This window comes from Microcaecilia unicolor, chromosome 1 (assembly GCF_901765095.1).
Source record: "Microcaecilia unicolor chromosome 1, aMicUni1.1, whole genome shotgun sequence".
NCBI classification, from domain to species: domain Eukaryota; kingdom Metazoa; phylum Chordata; class Amphibia; order Gymnophiona; family Siphonopidae; genus Microcaecilia; species Microcaecilia unicolor.
The window spans coordinates 38,597,864-38,624,806 of record NC_044031.1 but is presented as its reverse complement, the minus strand read 5'-3'; the positions used below and the strand labels follow the sequence as shown (position 1 = coordinate 38,624,806).

General features: G+C 44.9%; 2 protein-coding genes across 2 annotated transcripts in view; both read left to right on the top strand.

Moving 5' to 3' along the window:
* The window catches only part of LOC115465473, a 253,686-nt gene that overhangs the window by 40,256 nt on the left and 186,487 nt on the right, over positions 1-26,943 (top strand). The window contains exons 10-13 of the mRNA XM_030196004.1: positions 2,503-2,532; positions 17,630-17,743; positions 20,661-21,191; positions 22,648-22,800. Of these exons, the coding sequence (XP_030051864.1) occupies positions 2,503-2,532; positions 17,630-17,743; positions 20,661-21,191; positions 22,648-22,800 (828 nt within the window). The remainder of the gene's footprint in view (positions 1-2,502; positions 2,533-17,629; positions 17,744-20,660; positions 21,192-22,647; positions 22,801-26,943) is intronic.
* Positions 13,413-26,821, top strand: LOC115465244 (zinc finger protein 669-like). The gene is made up of 4 exons (XM_030195650.1): positions 13,413-13,620; positions 17,630-17,743; positions 22,648-22,808; positions 26,651-26,821. The coding sequence occupies exons 2-4, from the start codon at positions 17,689-17,691 to the stop codon at positions 26,816-26,818; spliced, it is 384 nt and encodes a 127-aa protein (XP_030051510.1). The 5' UTR covers positions 13,413-13,620; positions 17,630-17,688; the 3' UTR covers positions 26,819-26,821.

The following is a 26,943-nucleotide window of genomic DNA, read 5'->3' as shown; positions in this document are numbered from 1 at the left end:
CATCATCAAGAATTTTACTTTCTATTAAGCATTGTTTTGCGGACTCCGGCGTGGTAAAGGTCTGCCATGTATTGTGTACATGAACTCTCAGCTGAGCAGGGTATTGGAGCGCAAAACGAACGTTCTTTTGTACCAGCTTTGAACACAGCGCATGATATTGCTTTCTCTTTTCCTGTACCAGTGTAGAAAAATCTTGGAAAATCAAGATGTTCCTATTATTGTATTTCAGCGAGTCGCGCTTAAGTTTAAATCCTTGGAGAATTTCAACCTTATGGCGATAATTTAAGATTTTTGCGATGACCACATGTGGGCGGGTATGATCTTCTGGTCGGCGGCCCACGCGGTGCGCCCGTTCAATCACTACGGGGCCCATCGTGTATGTAAGTGCCAGTTCTTTAGACAACCAATTTTCTAGCCAGGTTTCTAGATTCCTTTCGGGTAGCGCTTCATCCAGACCCACAATCCGTATGTTATTCCTGCATGCTCTGTTTTCATAATCATCAAGTAGATTCCTCTGTTCTTTTAGTTGGCAGCGCATAGTAGCAATATCCGGTCCAAATCCACGCGAGTCATCCTCCACCGCCGAGACTCGCGTCTCCAGGTCTCCTTCGCGGATTCCCATTCCATCCAACGCTGTCTGGTAAGACTCTAATTTGCTGGTGAGCACTACCCACCTGGGTTCCCATGCTTTCTCAACCGCCGAAGTCAGTTGTGCTAACTGGGTTTCTGTAAATGCGGGTCCGGTAGCCCCGGCCTCTTCCGCCATTTTAACTTCTCCGCTACTCGCTTTACTCCTGTCTTTCTTCACCGACTTTTGAGCCATATCTGCCGGTAGTGTTGTTAAGTATTTTTCCATATAATGGAGCGATTCCGTCAGTTCCACCACGATATTTTTCACTTTATTGGAGATTGGGGTCTCGGAGCTTCGGTAGCACGCTGCTCCCTAGCTCATGACATCACCGGAAGTCCCGTCTCCAAGGATTTATTAAACAAATCTTTAAGAGGACCCACCAGAACCTCTCTGAGCTCCCTCAATATCCTGGGATGGATCCCGTCCAGACCCATGGCTTTGTCCACCTTTAGATTTTCAAGTTCATAAACACTCTCTTCCAAGAAATAAGCAGTGGATTTTCCCAAGTCCATCTTAATAATGGCTTACGGACATTTTTTTAGGAAGATATCCAAACCATTTTTAAACCCTGCTAACTGCTTTTACCACATTCTCTGGCAACAAATTCCAGAGTTCAATTACACGTTGAGTGAAGGTAATCAATAGAAATTAAATGAAATGTAGAAAATAAAATAAGATGATACCTTTTTTATTAGACTAAAGGTATCAATCTTTCTTCCTATTAAGTATGATCCAGAAGACCCCTATACTCTCAACTATCAGGTAAGTATCTATAGATATATGTATATATAGAGGCATATTTTCAAAGCACTTAGCCTTCCAAAGTTCCATAGAAACCTATGGAACTTTGGAAGGCTAAGTGCTTTGAAAATATGCCTCATAGTCTCTTGAACTGCTGGAAGGGGTGATAGCTGGATCACTTAGCTGATTTGTAGACCTTTCTTGTATGATGATAACTTTGGTCTTTCTTTACGTTGGTGCAATTTCGGGTCCAGCGTTGTTCTTAGGCTACGATGGTGACCTGTTCTCTAAATAACTTTAAAAAAGAAGCAAAACCCTCTCTTCTTACTCGGTCAAGAACCTTAGGTAAGGGCTTAGTTAATTCCATTTTACTATGGCTGTCTACCTCACTTTCAAAAGAAAAATAATTCATTTCTCTTTCAAGAGCCTAACTTGACTTTATTTCCCTGGCTAAGGAGGAACACTTCGCCTCCTGGCCGAGATCACACTCACTCTCACTCACAATTTCACTTTAACTCACTTTCAACACACATACCTCAATCTTCACTCTAATAACGGCAATGCCCAGTGTGATATTAAATCACAATACGCCTACTGAAACGGTACCAACAGGTTTAACAGAGGCACCAATTTCTATAAGCTGTACTCAGCTATTGTTAGTCGGCCCTCACGCCTGGGATGATGTAAATAAACTGGACCCTGGTAAGCCTGATGGTAGTAGTCGTGACGACTCTTCAGGAACCAGCTCCCAGGAATGAGGAGCAGACAACAATCACTAACCTCGTCTCTTGCTTCTGAAGCAAGAGAGGAATGGAAACTAATTTCAAGATTTTCCCACTTTGAGAGCACAAATCACATATAAAATTGTAAACGATTAGTAATTTATTTTAAACAGATGTAACATTTCGCATAACATTCAATAAAATGTATAATGTCAATCAAGTAGGTAATTTTATTTCTCTTTTCCTTTCACAGGTTTTCTCTCCACATCACTCAGCATCAGATAAGTATCCTTATCCTTAAACTCTATTCCTATACCTTACAATATAACTGAAAATTATTCAATTTCTTTTCCAGAATTGTTTTCATATAAGGATTTTGATCCTTTGTGTGATTTTTATCTTTTACAGGATTCCCGCACCAACCTTCACTTGAACCAGGTAAGTATTGCTCTTTTGTTTCTATCCTACTCCCCTCCCCCTTTTCTCTTCAAAGTCCCGTTTTCTTAAACGTGTGCAGCAATGCAGTCTTTTTCTTACGCTCCTGTTAGTAGGACGCTGGTCTTTCTTGCGTGGGGGCCCGTGTTCTCAGTTGCTTCACTCCTCCGGCGTGTCTTCGTCCTAGCCTCACCCTTAAAAACCAAAAAGGAGGCAAGACCCTCTCTCCCTTTCAGGTACCCCCACTTAATGACACTACTTTATTACACTATCAAAACTTTGGTTCTATTTAACTTTAAATAAATATAATTAGAATTCCTTAACCTAAAAAAACCTATCCTTATTCTTTTAATCCCTAAATTAATAAAGGAGCGATCAGGTGATCAACAGGAACCCAACACAACACCCCACAATCACTTCCCCCCCCCCCTCCCAGTAATCCCAATATTCACACTCAACTCCAAATATATACAAATCAGCCCCACCAGCATTAATTCCCCCTTTCTCACCAACTCCTAATTCATTCACTTTCTTCCTGACCAATCACTTCCTTTTCCAAACTCAACTCAACACCACTCACCCTCAAATCACCTATCTCCACCAGGCACACCAAAACACACCCTCTCCTCACCAGATCCCAACTCCTTCTCTCAACCGCCAACGACTCCGTAACCAAGGATACGGAGCTTTCGGTGACATTCCAAGCCCTTCTCAACCAATCAGCCACCTCCCTCAAAATTCCGAGCTTCACTGCTGACCGGCGGAATGTTGACCAGCAGTGCTAAATCCCCATTTTAATTACTGATTTCCCATAGAAAATAATAGGGTAATCAATAATTAAAATAAAAACCCAACTAAACATTATCCAACCTACCCCAAAATTCCCATACACAATAAAACTTTTATTCCCTACCTAGCTGTATTTTCAAAATTTAAATTTAACCCTTTTTAAACCATACCCCACTATTTTCCCCCCAAAACCCCTTTTAAAAATCCCAAAATAATTCAAAAGATATCCCAAAAATTCACTCCCCCCTCTAAACCTACCCCGTCGAATAAAAAAAATTAACCCCTTCAGAACCCCTTTAAACAGCACCCTACCAAAAACTCCTACTTAAAATATGCAAATTCAAAATCTGACCCACCACAAAAATTCCCAAAAATTCCCCGACCTCAAAACTGAAAACCAAATTTAAAAAACTCAAAACCCCAAATTTTTAAAAATAAAAAACACTATTTTCACATTTTAAAATTAAATAAAAGACCCCTTACCTGAAAGAAGAATTTCCCCTTGTGTGAAGACCTCCGCTGGTTCTGGTCCCGATGGTCCTCATTCAAAACCGGAGGAAAAACAAAAAAACCTCCATGACTGGGCCCAAAATTTAGGCCCCGGCATCGGCCTTCACGGAGTCTTCTTCCATACACGCGCCGCCGATTTGTGCATGAGGCGCGCTGCCTCATGCATGAACTCCTTCGCTCCTCCCGCCTCTCCTCTTCACTCCGGCCCTGCAGAACGAGCCTCTCCCGCTTCTTCGGCGCCTCTGTGCCCACGACCAGACCTGATCCCATCTCTCCTGGTCCAGGGACGTCCCCAATCGCCCCCGGACATGTAAGACAACGGCGCCTCTGGCTCTATGTACGGGCCCACACCGCCCGAACCCCGAAGCGCTCCCCCACTTCCCGAACGGGCCTAAAATCGGCCCTGAACATTCCGACGCTGCCCCCTGCAACACGGACCCCCCCAAAAAACTAAATCTCCGGACCAGCCCCACCAATACCGGAACTGCCCGGTGCCCTTCTTTTCATCTGCCCGATTCGGCAGCCAGACCCAAAATCGGCCCTGTACAGCATCTCTCCTCCCCGCCAGCCCCCAGAACCCACCGAAACCCAGGTAACTCCGGACCAGGTAAGTTTTTTTTTTTTTTTTCAAACCCTCCGTGTTACACTATGAGCTTTCCAGATAGGCAGGTCAGCTATACTTTACCCCTTTTCTCACTTAACTCCTTTTACAAAACACAATTTCTCTTTTCCTTAAAATAAAACCAGTATTTAAAATGGTATATTTTTCTGAAGCAGCCTTTTAAACACCCTGTTTAGCATTTTAATACTCCAGCACACACCTCAGGCCCTATGCTAAACCAGACACACCTCTCCCAATTATCAACTCTTCTTTACCTTCACCACACTCTATCTTATTTCACTCACTGATTTAAGCTCAATTTTCCTGTCTCAGACAGGGACAACTGTCACACAGGTTTGACTCCTTCAGCTTCTTCAGTTCCTCTGACCCTGTAAGCCACTCAGTTACCCTAGCAACCAAGCTTCTGCTTAGCCACCTGACCTATTATCACCAATCAGGTGCTGGCGCACAGACTGTCAGCTACCTTTTACAGTTTGGAATTTTCAGCTCATCTCCATTTTAAAATCCCTCTTCCCCATTAAAACCAATGGAGGGGAAGTCCACAGGGAAAAGCAGGGAAACTCAGCAACTGAGAAGTGCTCCTACAGCAAACCAGACAGAAGTGCTCCGAAGCACCTAACCACAGAAGTGCTCCTAGCATTACTCTAACAGAGGTGCTCCTAAGCACCAAACTAACAAAAGGAACCTAAGCCCTAAACTAACAGAAGGAATTCCTAAGCCCTACACCAACAAAGTGCTCCTAAGCACTAAACTACAAAGGTGCTCCTAAGCACCAAGCTACAGCAGGGCTCCACAGCACTAAACTAACCAAGGGGAAGCAGGGGAGCCACAAGTGGAAAGCAGGGAAGCTAAACACCTAAACTTACACAGGTGCTCCTAAGCACCAAGCTACAGCAGGGCTTCACAGCACTAAACTAACCAAGGGGAAGCAGGGGAGCCACAAGGGGAAAGCAGGGAAGCTAAACACCTAAACTTATACAGGTGCACCTAAGCACCAAGCTACAGCAGGGCTCCACAGCACTAAACTAACAAAGGTGCTCCTAAGCACTCCACTAACAGAAGTGCTTCTAACAGCACCAAAAGGGAAAGCAGGGGAACCAAAAGGGTAAAGCAAGGAAGCTAACACATGCAAAGCAGAAGTGCAATAAACATAGCAAAACCAGAAGTGCTACTAAAGCACCAAACACAGAAGTGCTTCCAAAGCACCAAACACAGAAGTGCTTCCAAAGCACCAAAAGGGACAGCAGGGGAGCCACAAGGGAAAAAGCAGGGAAGCTAAACACATAAGCCAAAAGTGCACAATGCACCAACACTAACCTGGACCTAAAGCAAAACGGTTGCAAAGGCAAAGGCAGAAAGTTCCCAGGTGACTAATAAGCCCATCACAGCTGAGCTCAGCTGCAGCAATCACTAGGCAGCTATGGGTGAGGCTAGCTGCCAAACTTCCACACAAGACTGAAATGCTAAAATATCTGGACCGGAATGGCAAGAGTCCGGAAAGTCTATGGCAGCCACTGGTTCTGGCCACCAGAGGGCGAGAGGAGCACAACCCAAGGGGAAAAAAGTCACAAGTGTGACAGCACCTCCTCCTCAAGGCCCCCCCCCCCCCAATCTCCACAGGTGATTCCGGTCTCCATGGGTAACTGTGATGAAATCTACCAATAGGTTTCAAAACATAAACCTGGATTACGGGACCGGAAGTAACCAGTAAATCTGGAACTTGAAAACAGGAGTAGCTCTGGTAACCATGAGGCTCTTTAGGACAGCTGCTAGGCAGGATCAGAGTCTTGGATGCAACAAGTGGAGTCAAATTCAAAAGGAACCCTCTCCTGAGGGAATCCACAACTTCCTTGACCTCCTGGCACTCCAATGTAGCAGCCAGAACTGGGCTGGAGCCAACCCCCATCCTGGAATCTGAAGCCGGACAGGAACTCGAACTGGACTTCAGACTGGACCTCGCCTCCTGGCTGGAGCTGGAACTCAGAAGGGATTCAACATCTTGGCTGAAACGGGAACTCAGAGTAGACTCAGCATCTTGCCTGAGACTGGGACTTGGTCCGGACTCAGCATCTTGGCCGGAACCACAACTCGATCCGGACTCAGCATCTTGGCCGGGACTGCAACTCGAACCGGACTCAGCATCTTGGCCGGAACTGCAACTCACACTGGACTCAGCATCTTAGCCGGAACTGCAACTCAAACCAGACTCAGCATCTTGGCTGGGACTGCAACTCACACTGCTTCTAAGGCAAGTGTCCAACTGCTTCTGAGAGGGAGGAAAACCAAGGGAGAGAGAGCTGAAGGTGCTGCAGATGTCCTGGGGGCAGGGGAGAGAGGAAATTTGCTGGAGATGGATGGAGGAGGTGGCAGGGGAAAATGGAGAGTTACTGGACATGGATGGATGGAGGGCAGGGGAGAGCAGAATTGCTGGGCATGGATGGATGAATGGGGATAGGGGAGAGAGGAAATTTGCTGAATATGGGTGGATGGAGGAGAGGGCAGGGGAGAATGGAGAGTTCCTGGACATGGATGGATGGAGGGGGCAGGGGAGAGAGGAGAATTGCTGGACATGGATGGATGGAGGGGGCAGGGGAGAGAGAGGAAATTTGCTGGATATGGATGGATGGAGGGAGGGCAGGGGAGAATGGAGAGTTCCTGGACATTGGTGGAGGGGAGGGCAGGGGAGAGAGGAAAATTGCTGGACATGGATGGATGGAGGGGGCAGGGGAGAGAGACAGTTTCGTAGGTAGGGTAGTTGACACCTGGGGCCGGTCATTTTTTAACACCCCCCTCCAAAATCCAGTACAAGGCATACCGAGAATACAAAACACTCAGGATCTCTAGAGCAATTCTACCATACCATAAGCAGTCATTTCTACGAGTCACATAAGGAAAAGGAAAGCATTTTAAACACTACAGTGAGCACTACAACATCAATTCACCTATTATAAAATGAAACCAGACAGAATAGTACAGAGTGTCGATCCTGCACAGTGAATGCCAACTGAAAGCCATGTCTATTTCACAAACACAGATACACCCTAAACCACTATAGAATAAGTAATCATAAACTTTCTTTAGACAAAAATTAAACTGAACCCCCAAGAGGCCAGACTGAGCATACAATGCAACACCACAGAAACAGAAAATGTCCCCTAGTACTGTGCGAAATATAAAGACAGCAGATGTAAATTTGAAAAAACTAACAAATACCAATCACTTTACAAATTAACAAATAGAAATAAAATAATATCATTTTATTGGACTAATGCATTTAGCTTTCAGAGGCCAAAACCTCCTTCCTCAGATCAATACAGTATAGTGCTGTTTCAGTATCCTATCCTGACCTGAGGAAGGGGGTTTTGTTCTCCAAAAGTTAGTAAAAATGTATTAAAATTAGTCCAATAAAGCTTACCTTATTTCCATGTTCTATTTATAAGCATTTATTAACACAGCTACAATACTACTTTATCCTAAAGCAAAAAAAAAAAAAAAATATATATTTTATTTACAGTTTGTTGTCTCTGGTTTCTACTTTCCTCATCTTCTTTTCACTGTCTTCCTTCCATCCAGCATCTGCCTTCTCTCTCTCCCTGCTATCCTGTGTCTGCTGTCCCCTCCATACAGTCTGCCCTCTCTCCCTGCCCCTTCCATCCACTGTCTGTCTGCCCGCTCTCTCTCTCTCTCCTTTCCTTCTAGCATCTGCCCTCTCTCTCTCCTTTCCATCTAGCATCTGCCCTCTATCTCTGCCTCCTTCCATCCACTGTCTGCTCTTTCACTCCCTTCTATCCACTGTCTGCCCTTTCTCTCTGCTCCTTCGATCCACCATTTGCCCTCCCTGTCCCTCTCCCATCCATTCAGGGTCTGCCCTCCCTCTCACTCCCCCTTCCATCCAGGATCTATCCCCCCTCTCTCACTGCCCCCTCTTTTCGGCTCCCAGTTTCAGCCCCATTATCCCACCTGCGGCTGCCCCTAGTTCCAGATCCACTGATTCTCCCACCTACCCCTGCCCCAGGCATGACCCCATTCTCCCTCCTGCCCACTTTTCAGACCCCAGTTCCAGCTCCATGCCCCTTCTCCCATCTGTCCCCCACCGTCCCTTCTGCCATCTGAGTCCCTCTCACCCCATCTGTCCCCCACCCAGTCCCTTCTGCCATCCGAGTCCCCCCACCCCCACCCTCACCCCATCTGTCCCCACCCAGTCCCTTCTGCCATCCGAGTCCCTCTCACCCCATCTGTCCCCCACCCAGTCCCTTCTGCCATCTGAGTCCCCCCACCCTCACCCCATCTGTCCCCCACCCAGTCCCTTCTGCCATCCGAGTCCCCCACCTTATCTGTCCCCCACCCAGTCCCTTCTGCCATCTGTGTCCCTCTCACCTCATCTGTCCCCCACTCAGTCCCTTCTGCCATCCAAGTCCCCCCACCCTATCTGTCCCCCACCCAGTCCCTTCTGCCATCTGAGTCCCTCTCACCCCATCTGTCCCCCACTCAGTCCCTTCTGCCATCCGAGTCCCTCCCACCCTCACCCTGCCTTGTCTTCTCCCTGCCACCCGGTCTTCAAAAAGAAATCTCTGACGCAATAGAGAAGCGCAGCACCTCGTGTCTGCATGTAAAAGTGGATCGTCTCATCGGGCCTTCCATCACTGTCCCGCCCTTGCAGAAATAAGAAGTTGCGTCAGAGGAGGGCGGGACAGAGTGAGGGAAGGCCCAATGAGATGATCCGCTTCTTTTACTTGCAGTCGCAGACACGAGGTGCTGCGCTTCGCTACTGCGTCGGAGATTTCTTTTTAAAGGGCTGATGCGGGGGGGGGGGGGGTGCCAGAGGAACGAGAAGAGGAGCGAGCAGCGGGAGCGGTGGAGCACCCCCCTTTCTGCTGACACCCGGAGCGGACCGCCCCCACCGCCCTGCCCTTGCTACGCCACTGGAGAGAGAGGAAATTTGCTGGATATGGATGGAGGGGAGGGCAGAGGAGAGGAGAATTGCTGGACATGGATGGATGAATGGGGGCAGGGGAGAGAGGAAATTTGCAGGATATGGGTGGAAGAAGGAGCGGGCAGGGGAGAATGGAGAGTTGTTGGACATGGATTGATGGAGGGGAGGGAAGTCAGGAAGGAGATGCACGTGGATGGAGGGCAGGGAATAGAGGAAAAATGTTGGACAAGGATGGAGGGAAGGAAAGACAAAGGAAGGAGATGCACACGGATGGAGTGGAAGGGAGAGAGGAGAAATGCTGGATATGGATGGAGGGAAAATTGCTGAATTTAAGGGCTGGATAAAGGCATATGTAGAAACTGGAGAAAGAATAGGGACAGGGCTACAGATGGTAGACAGAACGCTTAAGGACACAGAAGGATGGTGAACATGGTGAGAGAAAAACTATCAAATGGAAAGAAGACACTGCATAAAACAGAAGACACTGGGACCAAAGCTAATAGAAAAACTAAATGCTCAGACAGCAAAGGTAGAAAACATTTTTTTTATTCAGAATTTATTAATTGGAATATGTCAGCTTTTGAAAATGTGCATCTGTGACATTTTGCATGCAAGTTTCAATTTTTCTAGTATTGCTGCATGCTGAGTCTGACTTCTTGAGGTAACTTTCCAGTTCAGTATTTTGCCTTCATATATGTTGTGTCATGTGTTTTTCATGTGTGATCGATGCAGTATTCTGCTAGCGTGTAGTATTTGCAGCCCTTTTTGTTTTGTTTTGTTTTTTTGTTTCACTAGGTTGTGTACTGGTGTTTTAGAGCCTGGTGTAATTACAGTGCTGCCTTTCCATGCATAAGGTTGTAGCTCGTCCTGTCCTTGGAGTTAGTGCTGTTATGGTTTGGTAAGGTTATGAGTGTGTTTTTGCACAAGTTTGTGTACAGTGTTTTGCAGTGGAGAGATTGTGTGTTGGCCTTACTGAGGTGGCACCAAAACATCAGAAAGGGTGTAGAGCCTAAATCATGACACACTACCTCTTGAAGGATCTACATATGATCGTTAATAAAAGGAGCTCATTGTGAATACTATCCACCATAAAAGGATGCTTTGTGGCTGTACATGAGAATTGTGATATGATCCCTTGTTTCATATTGTTGACGGTCTGTGATGTCCGTTTGGGTGGTATATTGGTGTATTAGGTTCTGCCCAGTGTAATATTTATGGTACAGTAAGGTTCTGAGTGTGTTTTTGCACAAAGTTGTGCATAATGTTTTGCAGTTGAGCGATTGTGGTTAGTATATGCTTTGAGCAACCACTTTATTCTTTGACATATGATACATATCTAATATCTAAATGTAGCTTCCTAGTCCCAGAAGGCCCTGCAAGCTCTACTATTACCCATGGCCGAATACCTCAAGCCTGCAGTTCACCTCTGAGCTCGGAGACAATTAAACTAACCTCGCCTCCAAAGTCCTAGACCATGGAAGGGAAAGAAAACTAAAAGGATTTTAAGACCCAGTAACCAGACAGATGGTAAGTACAAGTTACCAGTTGTTTATTTAAACCCAATTTGGGGTATGGAAAAAGTGATGTTCTTAACACATTAGGTTCTTTTGTAACATAAAAATACATTTATACATAAACTAATAGCATAATTTTTCCTTACAGGTGCAGCAGTAGAACAACAGTGAAACCAACAGACAAGTATTAACCAAAGTATCTTATTTGTTCTCTCTCAGTCTATAAATTTCCTTTATATTGTGTATCTCAAGAATCAATTATTTTGAATTACTTTGTCTTTTAGGTGTGAACACCCAGATTCAGTCTCTACAACAGGTAAGTCAGATTAAACTGTGACCTTTCAGTGTCCTTTTGCATAGGAGTGAAGACTTATCTTTGGCCCTTCTTGGAGCTTCTTTGTTCTTCCCCCTTCTATGTTGGAGCTCAGGATCTTCTCTTTTAGTACAGGAACCTACTGCCTCACCCTTTAAATGAAATCAACAAAAAAAACCTTCCTTCCTGACTAACAGCAGGAACAGCACTAGCTGGGATTCAGGGATAACTGTGGCTTGCTAACAAAATAAAGAATAATTGTATAACCTTAAATCAGTGGCGTTCCTAGGGGGGCTGACACCAGGGGCGGATGGCCAATGCGACCCGCCCCCCCGGGTGGAGCGCCCCCCCCCCCAGCAAAAGAACCCCCCACCACGACGAAAGAACCCACCTGGGTGCACGCCGCTGGTGGGGGGGGGGGGGGGGTGCCGCACGCCGCTCAGCTTTGTTTGTTTTCATGCTCCTTTAGCCCCGGAACAGGAAGTAACCTGCTCCGGGGCAGAGGGAGCATGGAAATGAACGAAGCTGACTAGCGCGCGGCACCCCCCCCCAGCAGTGTGCACCCGGGGCGGACCCCCCCCCCTTGGTATGCCACTTAAATAGTTTCTCTGTTCTTGTACTGAGTTCCCTAACTAAGGAAGGGCACTCTTCATTGGATCTTGCACTCACACAGCTCTCAGCATCTTTGTCTCTCCAAATTCATGCAATCTTCCACTCTAGTGCACTAGCATGTGAACACACATACTGCAAGCCCAACCTTAAGCTTGGAGACCAGTTTTCCTAGTGGCTTAACTGGGATACCTGCACAAATTTGTTTTACACAATCATGGTCTCTCTACCAGTCTTCACTTGCAAAACTTTTAAACAGCACACAAACAAACAAAAATCAGTTTTAGTTATTTTTTTTCACTGTTCAAATCCAACACTTTCTCCTCCAGCCAGTGGTGTAGCAGGGGGGGGCTGCCACCCGGGGCAGGGTGGTTCGCCGTTGCACCCCCCCCCTCCCCCCGGTGCAGCACGATGACACCCCCTCCCCCCGATCAGCTCCCGCACCCTACCTTTAAAAAGAATATCGGGAGGCGAGGCGCATCGCCTCGCGCCTGCCCTGCACATAAAAGAAATCTGGACCGTCGAGTCTTCTCTCGCTCTGTCTGTCCCGACCTTGCGGAAATAGGAAGTTGCATCAGCGGAGGGCGGGACAGATAGAGCGAGGGAAGACCCGACAGTCCACATTTCTTTTACGTGCAGGGCAGGCGCGAGGCGCTGCGCCTCGCCTCCCGATAGTATTTTTAAAGGTAGGGTGCAGGAGCTGGTCTGGGGGGGGGTGTCGATTCGCCAAGGGGGGGGGAGCTGGCAGGGAGCCCCCCCCTCTGAGCTGACACCCGGGGCGGACCGCCCCCCCTTGCTACGCCACTGCCTCCAGCTCACTTCAACTGCACTCAGAGCTCAAACACTTGCAGAGAAATTCCCTTTCATATACTTAAACAGCACACAGAAAAATCAGTTTTAGAACTTTCTTTGTCTGATCAAATCCAACACATACAAACCACACATACAGTGCACCTTTCACATGTTTAAACACACATCTAAATACATTTCCAGACTTTTAGCCACCACTCAGAGCATTGGGGCAAGCCGCAGACAGCGCAGCTCCATGCAGGAAGTCCAGAACTGCTTCTGGAGGCACAGCACTGACCACCAACAATCTCTGAGAGCCCAGGTAAAAATAAAAAAAAATAAATATAACCCACCGGGTTACATAAATTTAATAAAAGGTATGAATTGTGGCTATTTTATTTTTACTTTTTTTTTTTTTCTGTGTGTTGTCAGACAATTATGTATGTAAGCTCCGCCCCTGACCCCACCCCTAACTCCGCCCCTTTAGCCTCCCCAAACAGTTGGGCCACCGACCACCTATGCAGATGCACTTTAAGGAGGTAAGAAATCCCAGAAACACCTCACCCAAGTAGCATGCATGACCCATTATGTGACCTGAAGTTACTAGGCAGAGCTTATTATCCTATCAAGTATGTTGTGTTGGGTGTACCAAGATGGCGGTGGCTGCATTTGGGAGAATGAAAACGTCCTTGGATGAAGTGGCTTCAGCCTTTTCACATCATGCCATCTCCTTGACCACACCAGGGGGAGGAGCTCTGAACATGCTTTGTTGACTGTTCTTTCTTTATCTAGTGTCTACAAAACTTGCTGTCTCTGGGATCTGGAAATCCCTGCAAGACCCAGTCTCAGATTTGCAGAGGGAATTTATCTGAGACGTGGAATCAGCTCAACCTCCTCCTGTTTTATTTATCTTTCCAGGAAAAGGGAAATCTCCAGCTTGAATCTATACAGCAGCACCTGCAGAATTCAGAGGAGAAACAGCAGGGAAATGTCTGCCCTGGTTCCTGATCAGGTAAGAAATTATTCTCTCTCCTCTTGTACCCAGGGTTCCAGCACTAAAAGGAAAATATTTCTGTGCAGCTTTTCCAGCTTTCTCTTCTCTCTCCTTATTTGTCCATGTCAAGTGAAGCAGTAGGTCTAGTTTATGTTTATTAAAACAATATACTGCAAAAGTAACCAATAGATTAAAGCGGTTTACAGCCAGCCCTAGGATCCTTCCCTCTGTTGCCATGTGGGAAGGAGGCAGCAGAGGGAAAGCTTCAGGCCAGCTGGAGAGAGCAAGACTGCCAACCCTACTTGCCAATGCTGCTGAGGAGGGGGACAGTGGGAGGTAGGAAGGCATGTGGGACTCCTAGGGGGGAACAGGGTGGGGGCCAGAAGTTGCACATGGATGGAAGGCAGAGGGGAAGATTCTACATATGGATGGAAGTGAAGTGGGGGGATCCACATGAAGGAAAAGAAAGAGGAGAGGGGGAAATGCACATGGAAGGGAAGTAAGAATACAAATGGAAGGAAGGGAAGGGAGAGGAGGATAGAAGGAAAGTGTGTGTAGAAGACAAGGCAGAGGGGAAAATGCATATGGATGGAAGGCAAGAGGGAGAGGGAGAAATGCACATGAATGGTGCCATAGTAGGACAATGTTGCCAGACTGGGACAAACTGAAGGTCCATAATGCCCAGTATCCTGTTTTCCAACAGTGGCCAAACCAGTTTACAAGTACCTGGCAAGGTCCCAAAACAGTAAAATAGATTTAATCTGTTTATCCTAGAAATAAGCAGTGGATTTTCCCCAAGTCCATCTTAATAATGGCTTTTGGACTTTTTCTTTTAAGGAAGTTAGCCAAACCTTTTTCAGAACCTTGCTAAGGTAACTGCTTTTACCACATTTTCTTTCAATGAATTCCAGAGTTTAATTACACATGGAGGAAGAAATATTTTCTCCGATTTGTTTTAAATTTACTACTTAATAGTTTCATTGTGTGTCCCCTAGTCATAGTATTTCCAGAAAGAGTAAACAAGCGATTCACATCCACCCGTTCCATTCCACTCATTATTTTATTGACCTCTTTCATATCTCCCCTCTGCTGCCTCTTCTCCAAGCTGAAGAGCCTTAGCTGCTTTAGCCTTTCCTCATAGGGGAGTCGTCACATCCCTGTTATCTTTTTCGTTGCCTTTCTCTGTAAATTTTCGAATTCCGCTGTATCTTTTTTGAGATGCTGTGACCAGAATTGCACACAGTATTTGAGGTGCGGTCGCACTGTGGAGTGATACAAAGGCATTATAACATTCTTATTTTCATTTTCCATTCCTTTCCTAATAAATACCTAACATTCTATTTGCTTCTGAACATCGGATACGCTCTTATCAAAACATTGCGTATTAGAATCTACATTCTCCAATTTGTTTACCACCACTTGAGAAAAACTGCAATCTGAGAAACAGTGGACTTGAAAATACTCTCCACAAGCTGAATTGAATCCCATAAATCTCTTAACGTCATTTCCTGGTGGTTCTCAATAGCGGAAGGCTGCTGAATTGGGGTAGGTACTACTACTACTACTACTTGATGTACAGTCAGTCAAATAGGGGCAGTCTAGATTTCCTGAATAGGTATAAAGGTTAGGTGCCGAAAGCAACATTGAAGAGGTGGGCTTTGAGCAAGGATTTGAAGATGGGTAGGGAGGGGGCTTGGCGTAAGGGCTCAGGAAGTTTATTCCAAGCATAGGGTGCCTGAATAGCTGTTGGCAACTTGACAAAAGTTAATGATGAAACTGCTTCTTCCAACTGAACTTCCAGCCTGAGGAATGGGCAACTCCTGGGAAGCCCCTATCTGACAGGAAAAGGGATGGAGAGGTGGTGTCTGCTCCGGTGAGCTCAAAGAAGCTCCAAGGGGAGAGAATACCTGATCAGTTGATGGTCCAGAAGAAATCAGGTGTTTGTCCATAGGACCCGGGACACTTGGAGTCGCTGTCTTCAGCTTCAGTTTATGCTTCCCCTTTGAGAATTATAGTATAGAGTCAAAACTCCCAAGGGGCAGGGTGTGCACCTTATGGCACGCCCCTTTTGGCATGTCCTGTGGCCTCACACCCGTGACGCAAATCTTTTCAAGGCAACAGAACCCTTGATATCTGCGGGTGTCCAATAGGGTGCCTGTTGGAATCGGCACCGACTCGCCCTCACAGGAGGGCTCCTCCCTCTGCAAGTTGACAACGGCAGAGGGCAGCTCCACCTCACACTATTGCCTCAGGCAAGCCACCACCCCCTAATTAAAGTTTAGAAAATCCTTTGCACTTAGAAATTAAAAAAAACCTCTGAATGTTGATCACCTGATTCTCATAACATGATGTCTATTTTGGTGGTCCTTTACTAGGTGAAAAAATCTCAGCACCCGATACAAATCCTCAAAATGACACAGTGATAGTGATTTAGGACAAATTACTACTCTAACTGATGAAAGCTTATTCCGTTGTGACAGTTCCTCTGTGTACATATGCTGCACACACCGTCATGTTTCTAAATATAACGGAGATAAAATAACAGTTTACCATGACAGTGTGGATACAACAGCTGATTGTTTGCTTTGTTTTCTGTGTACCAATATGGCGGCTGTTGGGCTAAACCAGCTTCAGCTTTGTGACATCATGCCGTCTCCTGTTCTTTCTCCAACCTTAGCTACACTAACCCACTGCCTCTTTATCTCCTACCTCTTCAGTTGTTGCTGCCTCCTCCTTCCAACTGCTACATCAGTCAACATGAGAGATTTCCAGTGTAAGGACCAGGAAGTCTGTTCAAAATATTGGAGATTTAAGGGGACAGAACTCTCTTCATACTATAATGTACTGGAGCTCTGATCTTACTGGCTGAGGTCATATAACAAAGTCTGTTACACAAACATAGTAACATAGTAGATGATGGCGAATAAAGACCTGCACGGTCCATCCAGTACTGTCTACCCAACAAGGTAAACATTTTAATGAAACTGTGACTGACAGTGTCTTGTCTGTTGTTCCAGGCCTTGTTCAAAGATGTGGCTGCTTATTTCTTGGAAGTGGACTGGGACATTCTGGGAGAATGGCAGAAGGAGCTGTACAAGAAGGTCATCAAGGAGGTTCATGACATCCTCATCTCAAGAGGTAAATATGTCTTTTTTTATAATCTACCACACAGGCACATTAATGGAATGGGTGCTGTTATTTATTTATTTCTTTTTTGTTACATTTGTACCCCGCGCTTTCCCACTCATGGCAGGCTCAATGCGGCGGGCAATGGAGGGTTAAGTGACTTGCCCATAGTCACAAGGAGCTGCCTGTGCCGGGAATCGAACTCAGTTCCTCAGTTCCCCAGGACCAAAGTCCACCACCCTAACCACTAGGCCACTCCTCCACTCCACTTATTTTATCAGAGCTGGAAAAATCCCAGCTACCAGGTCCCGAGGGCACCTGAAATTGAGACCTGGCTTCTGTTGCAAAAGATAAAATGTTTACCTTAAACTGGAGGCTTCATACAAGACCAGCTGCAGTCTGTCTCCCTTTTCTGTACAACAACATTTTGACCCTTCTTCCTGAGAACTACAACTTTTGTGTAAGAGTATAAACCAGATTTCAGTGGGTGTAAATCCTTGCACCCAAAATTGGTCGCCGATCCCGGCACAAAACACTATTCTATCAACAGCGCCTAACTGAGAACTGCTTGTTCACAACAGGAAACAGATGGAACCTCTCCAGGGCTTCTACATACAAATTTAAAAGCTATTTTCCTTCTTACTTATAGGTTATTCAATTGTTAATCCTGATGTCATATTCAAGATTAAGAACGAAGACGAGAAATATTTCACTCAACATTTTGAGTGGGAGGAAAAAGAAAACCCAGATGATCTCATTAAGAGTAAGTAAATGTTTTGGGGTTGAAGGTCTCTGAATTTTCAGATCAAAGTCTCCAGGCATTTAGAGACTTAAAGTCCATTTCCTAATTTAGTATTATTGTATCTTTGATGACTCCTTCTAATGTATTTTCTCTTAACAGACCTTCCAGTTGTAACATCTGTGATCTCACTCGGTGTTAAACAAGAGGAAGATCTCTCCATGATGGATCCTCCTAAATCAGAGACGTCTGAACAGACTCACCCTACTGTAACAAGTAAGTATAAAATTCCTCCTGCACATCTTAATAAAATCAGCCAAGATTATTTAGGAATTCAGAGCTGGTGGGATAAGAAGCCATTATTTTCTCTGTAAAGCAGATACTGCCGTGGTGTGTAATTGAGCAGCATTGCTATTACTACATAAGTAATGCCACACTGGGAAAAGACCAAAGGTCCATCGAGCGCAGCATCCTGTCCACGACAGCGGCCAATACAGGCCAAGGGCACCTGGCAAGCTTCCCAAACGTACAAACATTCTATACATGTTATTCCTGGAATTGTGGATTTTTCCCAAGTCCATTTAGTAGCGGTTTATGGACTTGTCCTTTAGGAAACCGTCTAACCCCTTTTTAAACTCTGCCAAGCTAACCGCCTTCACCACGTTCTCCGGCAATGAATTCCAGAGTTTAATTACACGTTGGGTGAAGAAAGATTTTCTCCAATTTGTTTTAAATTTACTACACTGTAGTTTCATCGCATGCCCCCTAGTCCTAGTATTTTTGGAAAGTGTGAACAGACGTTTCACATCCACCTGTTCCACTCCACTCATTATTTTATATACCTCTATCATGTCTCCCCTCAGCCGTCTCTTCTCCAAGCTGAAAAGCCATAGCCTCCTTAGTCTTTCTTCTTAGGGAAGTCGTCCCATCCCCGCTATCATTTTAGTCGCCCTTCTACACCTTTTCCAATTCCACTATATCTTTCTTGAGATGCGGCGACCAGAATTGAACACAATACTCAAGGTGCGGTCGCACCATGGAGCGAGACAACGGCATTATAACATCCTCACACCTGTTTTCCATACCTTTCCTAATAATACCCAACATTCTATTCGCTTTCCGAGCCGCAGCAGCACACTGAGCAGAAGGTTTCAGTGTATTATCGATGACGACACCCAGATCCTTTTCTTGGTCCGTAACTCCTAACGTGGAACCTTGCATGACGTAGCTATAATTTGGGTTCTTTTTTTCCCACATGCATCACCTTGCACTTGCTCACATTAAATGTCATCTGCCATTTAGCTGCCCAGTCTCCCAGTCTCGTAAGGTGCTTCTGTAATTTTTCACAATCCTGTTGCGAGTTAACGACTTTGAATAACTTTGTGTCATCAGCAAATTTAATTACCTCACTAGTTACTCCCATCTCTAAATCATTTATAAATATATTAAAAAGCAGGGGTCCTAGTACAGACCCCTGAGGAACGCCACTAACTACTCTTCTCCATTGTGAATACTGCCCATTTAACCCCACTCTGTGTTTCCTATCCTTCAACCAGTTTTTAATCCACAATAGGACTTTTCCTCCTATCCCGAGACCCTCCAATTTCCTCTGTAGCCTTTCATGAGGTACCTTGTCAAACGCCTTTTGAAAATCCAGATACATAATATCAACCATCTCCCCTTTGTCCACATGTTTATTTACTCCTTCAAAGAATTGAAGTAAATTGGTCAGGCAAGATTTTCCCACACAAAAGCCGTGTACTTGGATGTGCTCTGTAATTTTGTTTTTGATAATAGTCTCTACCATTTTCCCCGGCACCGACGTCAGACTCACCGGTCTATAATTTCCCGGATCTCCCCTGGAACCTTTTTTAAAAATGGGCGTTACATTGGCCACCCTCCAATCTTCCAGTACCACGCTCGATTTTAAGGATAAATTGCATATCACTAGCAGTAGCTCCGCAAGCTCATTTTTCAGTTCTATCAGTAGTCTAGGATGAATACCATCCGGTCCAGGAGATTTGCTGCTCTTCAGTTTGCTGAACTGCCCCATTACGTCCTCCAGGTTTACCGTGAAGTCAGTAAGTTTCTCCGACTCGTCCGCTTGAAATATCTTCCATCCTCCATTTTTAAAACACGTAATATATTTGACCTGGGCTTCCAGGATGGTATTTATTTTTGAACAGCATCCACATCTGATGTAAATTTTTGACCCTCGCAGCCGCTCCTCTAAGTTTTTTTTTTTTTTCACTCTTCTTATTTTATCATAGTCTCCTTTTTGAAAGTTAAACGCTAATGTTTTTGATTTCCTGTTTATACTTACTCCAAAGCTAATATCAAAGCTGATCATATTATGATCACTGTTATCAAGTGGCCCCATCACCATTAATCTATTTGATTCAAGGCCCTCCTTAACATACAGTGCTACCCCTCCACCAATTCAATCCACCCTATTGCTACGATATAATTTGCACCCCGTTATGACAGTGTCCCACTGTTTATCCTCCTTCCACCAGGTCTCAGAGATTCCTATTGTATCTAATTTTTCATTTAGTGCAATATATTCTAACTCTCCCATCTTATTTATTTTATTTTTGTTACATTTGTACCCCGCGCTTTCCCACTTTTGGCAGGCTCAATTTCTTAGGCTTCTGACATTTGCATATAGACATTTCAAATTATGTTTGTTGTTCCTATTTACATCATGCTCAGTACTTGACAGTATTAATTTGCAATCCTTTGTCTGATAAGGACACCTGATCGGGATACCCTATCTTCCCTGTTTTGGTGATATCTTTGAAAGATACCTTATCCCGAACCATGCGCTTTTGAGCGACTGTAGGCCTTCCCCCAGTTTCTAGTTTAAAAGCTGCTCTATCTCCTTTTTAAACGCCGATCAGCCTGGTCCCACCCTGGTTAAGGTGGAGCCCATCCTTTCGGAATAGGCTCCCCCTTCCCCAGAATGTTGCCCAGTTCCTAACAAATCTAAAACCCTCCTCCGTGCACCATCGTCTCATCCATGCATTGAGTCTCCGGAGCTCAGCCTGTCTCTTGGGCCCTGCGCGTGGAACGGGTAGCACTTTAGAAAATGCTACCCTAGGTTAGGGATCCAAGATGGCGATTAGGAAGGACGCATGAACAGCAGTCCCTGTCTTTCTAACGCCAAATTGCGAGTGGGCATTTCTTTTTATAGTTATGGGGAAGAGAAAGGATAAAACCAGTGTACCTGGCTCCACAGGTTTGGTTAAAGCCCTTTCCACCCGACAGACGACGCTGGAGGAATCGGGACCGCTGGTACAGAGAACACAAATCGGCGCTTCGAGGGGTCCGACGGAGACTTCGGACCTCAGCGTTGAGGGAGTGACGTTAAGTCCCCCTTTGACGGCAACACCCCCGAGACCTGGAGGGGATCTGTTGACTATGGAGAGACAACTCGCGGGAGCTTTCGGAAGTGTAGCCCCTGCGGTTAGCAGTGGAGACCCCATAGCGACCTCGTCTCCGTTGGAAACATCCTCGCTAACGGGTTTGACGCCACAAGCCTCACAGCCCGAGCGATACCGGAACGAGCCCTCCGTTTGTATCGGGGAGATCGTAAGACCAGCGATTGTGACAATGGACTCCATTTGGGAGGCGATTCAGGGCTTGAACAACACGTTACTGCAAGTAGCTGAAAATCTTCGAGGAGATGTGAGGAAACTGTCTCAGGCTCATTCTGAGCTTTTGGGTAAGGTCTCTGAACAGACGACTAGGATTGATGTCCTTGAAACTGAGGTAATTTCCACTAAAAACTCTATGTTGGCTGTTATTAAAGATAATAACATTCAAAGGAAGAAAATTGACTATATGGAGAACCAATTGAGGAGGAATAACCTTCGTTTTTTGAACTTTCCTAAGTCTCCTTTGACTCCAGCTAAAGAAATGTTAAAAAGATATTTTGTTGAAGTTCTGGGGCTTCCCTCAGAAGCTTTTCCCCCTTTGACTAGAGTATTATACATTTCTGGTGCTGGAGCTTCCAATTTACAACCTCCTCAGACCGACTTAAATTTAACACAATTTTTGGAGAATTCTATGGAAGTTATCACGGAAAGGACAACGTTGTTAGCGTCTTTTGCATTAGAATTGGACCGAAATAATATATTTAGACTTTTTTTTCGTCATATCTCTACACCTTTTCTTGGCTCAAAATTCAAGTCTTTCCTGATCTCTCTCGAGAGACACAAAAAAGAAGAAAAGAATTTTTACTACTGAAAGCAAGGGTCCTCCAATTGGGTGGGACCTTCATACTTAAATTTCCTTGTAAATGTTATATTTCTTTAGAATCCACAAATTATATTTTTTTTGAACCAGGAAAACTTATGGAATTTATAGTTAGTAAAGAGTAATGTGTTATTAACTTTGAATTGTACGCTTCATCGGCTGCCCCGATTTGGATTCTTGTCCTTCCTGCTGTAAATAGGCTGTGATAGAAAATACTGTTTCAGCCTTGTTAACTTTAAGTACCTAGTTCTTGGATTATTTAATGTGGACTAATATAATTGACATTTTGCCTGACTGATTATTTCAAACAGAATGTATATTTCTTTAATTCCAATTTATGCTTTTTACATAAATGTAAGGAAAATTCAATAAAATAAAATTAAAAAAAAAGAAAATGCTACCCTAGAGATTCTGGATTTGAGCTTTGTACCCTAAGAGCCTAAATTTGGCTTCCAGAACCTCTCTCCCACATTTTCCTATGTCATTGGTACCCACATGTACCAAGACAGCTGGCTCCTCCCCAATACTATCTAAAATCCTATCTAGGTGACGCATGAGATCCGTCACCTTTCGCACCAGGCAGGCAAGTGTCCAGACGATCCTCACGTCCAGCATCCACCCAGCTATCTATATGCCTAATAATCGAATCGCCAACAAAACTTGTGATGACAGACATTTCCATTATATATATGCAGTATTAGTGTGTATAACACATCTGTTTGTAGCTGTTGAGAAAGGAGTTGCTCACCACAGCATGAAAATATCGGGCTATTTCTAGAATACATTTTTGATGATGATCATTATTACAGCAGTACCCCTCTTTCTTTTTTTTTTAAATTCTGTACCAGTGGAGGTGCCTGTGAATAATTCTGTGGTAACTTAAAAAAAACCCCACATATTTTGCTGTCTTTTTCTTATAATAGGTTTCTACAATGTCAGGCCTGACATTTTAATCCAATTTGACCAAAAAGGATTCAGAACTCAGCCTCGGGGATCTGAGGAAACAGGAAATCTGACCACAACAGGCAGATGTGAGGAACTGCCTGAAGCATGCGATGAAGCTACGATTAAAGCTAGTAATGAGGTGATACAAACCTTTCCTATAAGAAAGATTCCTTCCTGTGGACCAGGGATAGTGAGAATGAGGTGTTATTATCACAACCTCTGATTTCTAACTCTTGTGTAGATAATGTGTTTGTTCTATTTTTCATATTTTTACTTTTCTTCTTTCATTTGTGTTCTCTTTTTTTTGTTTTGTTTTTCATTTCTTCTTTCTCTTATTCTCCCTCACCCTTATCCCATGTCGCTCTGTCTGATCTCTTCATCTTTAGTATCTATTGTCTCTCATCCTTTGTTAATTTTTATAATCTTCCCTATATCTCTCACTGTTTCTGACCTCTCTGTATCCACTTTGCAATCGGTTTCCTGCTGAATTTTTACTCTGTTTCACTCAATTTCCTCGTTAACATATAGCCCCAACACTCTCCAGTTTAATCCACTCTGTCATGATGATGTAATTTCTACCCTTATATGCCTGTTATATGAGGTCTTTTCATTTAGTGCAACAAACTCTAACTCTCCCATCTTAATTTTTCAGGCTTCTAGGATTTGTATACAGACATTTCAAAGTGTGTTTTTTCTCTGTACTGTATTTACAACTTGCTTAGTAGTTGTCAGGGATAGTTAGCAGTCTTCACTCTCCATTTATTTATTTATTATTTATTTGTAAGGCTTATACCCCGCACTTTCCCACTCATTAGCAGATTCAATGCGGCTTACATGCTACATCAGGTTTACATAACATAGAATGGATACAGATGTAATAAAGTGAATAAAGAGGTGTTCGTTTAGATGTGGGTAGGTAAGGTGGGCAAGGAAGGAGAATGGTAGAGGTAGGGGAGTGGGAGAGGGGTGTGTTATGGGATTAGCGTGTTGTTTAGTATGGGAGAGTATATTGGAGAGGTAGGAAGAGGGATGTACTTAGGATAAATAGGGGAGCAAATTCCAGGTTCTGTCTTCATAGTCTGATGCGGGAAGTGCAGAAGGACTCATAGTTTTTTTCATATGTTTTTCTTTTTTCCCCAGGGCGAGTTGCAGTGGTTTAGTATGGGGGGGGGGTCTCTGGGGGTTCTGTGTTTTCTGCTGTATTATTTGACATCTATTAGTCCTCTTTATGTGATCTTTTGTGACAGAGTATTGTTTGTCAATTTTTCTAAGTCTCCTGGCTCTCATCAGTCACAGATAGTTGAGCATTTTAGTGAGATCTCAGCACAGTGTGGTCAGAATGGCCTAAAAGACTGAGATGATGGTGGTACCTACTGATCAGCTGCATTTTTGTCTTTACCCTCCTTTCTTGAACCTATTCCAATTCAGCATCAAATCTGTTATCTAGGTTTAGTACTTGACTCTGCTGATATTTCACCCACAGGTTTTTGTAATGTGTTTGTTTTTTTAACTTTATTTGCTGCTTCATCTTCACACGTCGGATGGTTTTGTATGCTGACAGAATTGTTGATTTTATCTTCATTTGATTACCTTAATATTCTATATTTCCTCAACAACCCTCCAGACCGGTTAAGACGCTTGCGTTTTACATGCTACCAGCAGAGGGAGACTGAGAACACCTGACTTTGAACACTGTGGGGGCCCTTTTCGTGGCCTGTGGTAGTGTAGGCGCGTGTTTTGGGCACGCGCTGGGCCAGTTTTTACTGTGTCTACAAAAAAGGACATTTATTTACTGGGACGGGAAAAGGACTTGCAGGAAAAATAAAACCAATGCTCGTCTTAAAACCGGCCTGAGCCCTTAACGCCACCCATTGGTCTAGCGGTAAGGGCTCACGCACTACACACGTGCTGACCATTCGGCGTGCGCCAAGTGCCGATTACCGCCGGAACCGGTGCATAGGTGGAAATAAATAATTCATCCACGCGTTGTGGGCACGCGCCAAATCTGAAATTACATCTGTGCTGGCCTGACAGTAGTCTCATTTGGGCCTGCACTGCACATGCGTACAGTCTTACCACAGCTTAGTAAAAGGACCCCTGTATATCTGTCCTGTGCAGAACGCCAACCAGCCAGTATTTCTCATTCTCCAGCAGAGGGCAGACGTGGCAGTCTGTGCAGCCTAACCGGTCTGTTGGGCCCTAGGGAGTGCTTTGGTGCTCCGTGGTTGTTTTTTCTTTGGGGGCTTTTCTTCTTCTTGAGTTTTTAGCCTGGAAATAAAAACCCTGTGCCTGGTCCCTTGTAGTGCTTCTGGGGTTCTGGAGTGTGGGTCCAGTGGGGCCCCGTTTCTACTTGGGGTGTTAAACACAGGTGGCCAGGTCCCTCCCCATTCTCTGCTCTCTGGAGTGGACAGCTTTGTGCCTCTGTTGCCGTGTCTGTGCGGGAGCCTTGAGTGCCTTGCTCAGCCTTCAGCAGCAGAGCTCAAGTTTAAAAAGAAAAAAAGAGAGAGTAAACAGCACCAGACTCAGTGCCGGTACGTTTTGGCTATCCGGGAGAGCAGAGTGTTGATTCTGTGCTGGAGGGGAAGTTGTTTTTGCTTGGTTTGTAGGGTGGGGTCGCATCTTTTCTCCCTCCTATTTTACTGCGGTGATGTATGCAGCCAAGCTCTTCCGCTGCCACTCGTGTGCACACCAGGGGTTGAGGTGCCTGGATCACAGTGCCGGCTTTCTCATGATGAGCCAAAGTCGTTCTCTGCGACTCCACCCAATTTGACTGTGGAGCACAGCGCAGCAAGAATGGCTGGAACAGAGGCTGCCCTGCCAATGGGTTCACCAGCGGTGGCTCCGTTTTCGGCGGTTCCCGCACTGCAGGGCCGCCTCAGTTGTTGTAGGAAGATATTCGGTCTGGGCCTCTTTTGGCCAGTGAATGCTCAGGAGGGATGGGGCTCCCTCCTGAGTTTGTCTGAACCTTCTAATAGGCCTGGAAGACAGGTCCAGCCAGAGCTGATGCTCCCAGTGGTAGCCAAAAGACCTCGCCTGGATTGGGCTGAGGATCTGGATGCCGTTTCCCTCCCGGGCTCAGAGGAGGTTTTTAGTGAGCTGGAAGAGGAAGATTCCCTGGATTCTTAGAGTCTTCCTTAAGTGTAGTTTTGATTTATCATCTCTAGTGCTGCAAGCGTCCGTTGTGCGTGGCTAGTGGCCCACGCTTGCTTTCGCTGGGCAGATTCGGTCTTGGACAGGGCTGATTTAGTGCAGCAGTTGGTGAAGTTGGAGATGGGCTCTTCTTTCCTGGCTGATGGCCTTTATGATTTGCTACGTGCATCAGCAAAGAATATGTCCCTTGTAGTTGAGGCCTTGAGGGTGCTTTGGCTACGGGATTGTATTACCCTACCCACCCAGGTACCCTCCCAACAACACAGATTAGGCAATAATTTGAAGTCGTTATTCGATGAGGGCAGATCAAAGAGATAATGCAATCACAACACATTAAGCAGCAAACTTCTTCCCCTAGGGGGTTTTACGAATGTGACATCCTCTCGCCTCCCTCATTTTAGAATTGCCCATTTAATGCCTAGTTCATCCATTCTGAGGGAGTTGCATTGGACACCTGTAAAATATCGCACACTACTTAAACATCTTCCTTCTAGAAACCTTCGTTCTTCTTAGCAGTGCTGTGGTATAAAACTTCCATGAGACAGTGTGTGTTTTCAGTATGATGTATACAACTGGAACAGTTTACCCTTGAAGTTGCAGTGGGAGTAGCATTATTTGATTTTTTGGGAAAAAAATAAAGCCTTCACTGTTTTTCTTCTGCTTAACAATTTTATTTTGAATGATTTTCTGTTTGTATTATTTCTTTTTATGTGAACTATTACATATGTTTGTTGTAAACAATCTAGAAGTATGTTGATAGGTGTATATTTATTAAAATGAAATGAAGAAATAATAACACTTTGATGTAGGGTGTCCTGTTTGCTGTTCTAGTCATTGGTCACATTCAAGGATGTTGCTGCTTCTTTCTTGGAAGCGGACTGGGACCTTCTGGGAGAATGGCAGAAGGAGCTGTACAAGAAGGTCATCAAGGAGATTCATGACATCCTCATCTCACGAGGTAAATATGTGTTTTCTGTCATCTACCACACAAGCACATAAAAATCACAGGAACTAGATACCATGGGCACCTGAAATTTAAGATCCTGGCTTCTGATGCCATCCCATATGCAGTAGGAGCCTATGAAAGACACCACTGCTACAGGATCTGCAAAAGATGCTGCTCT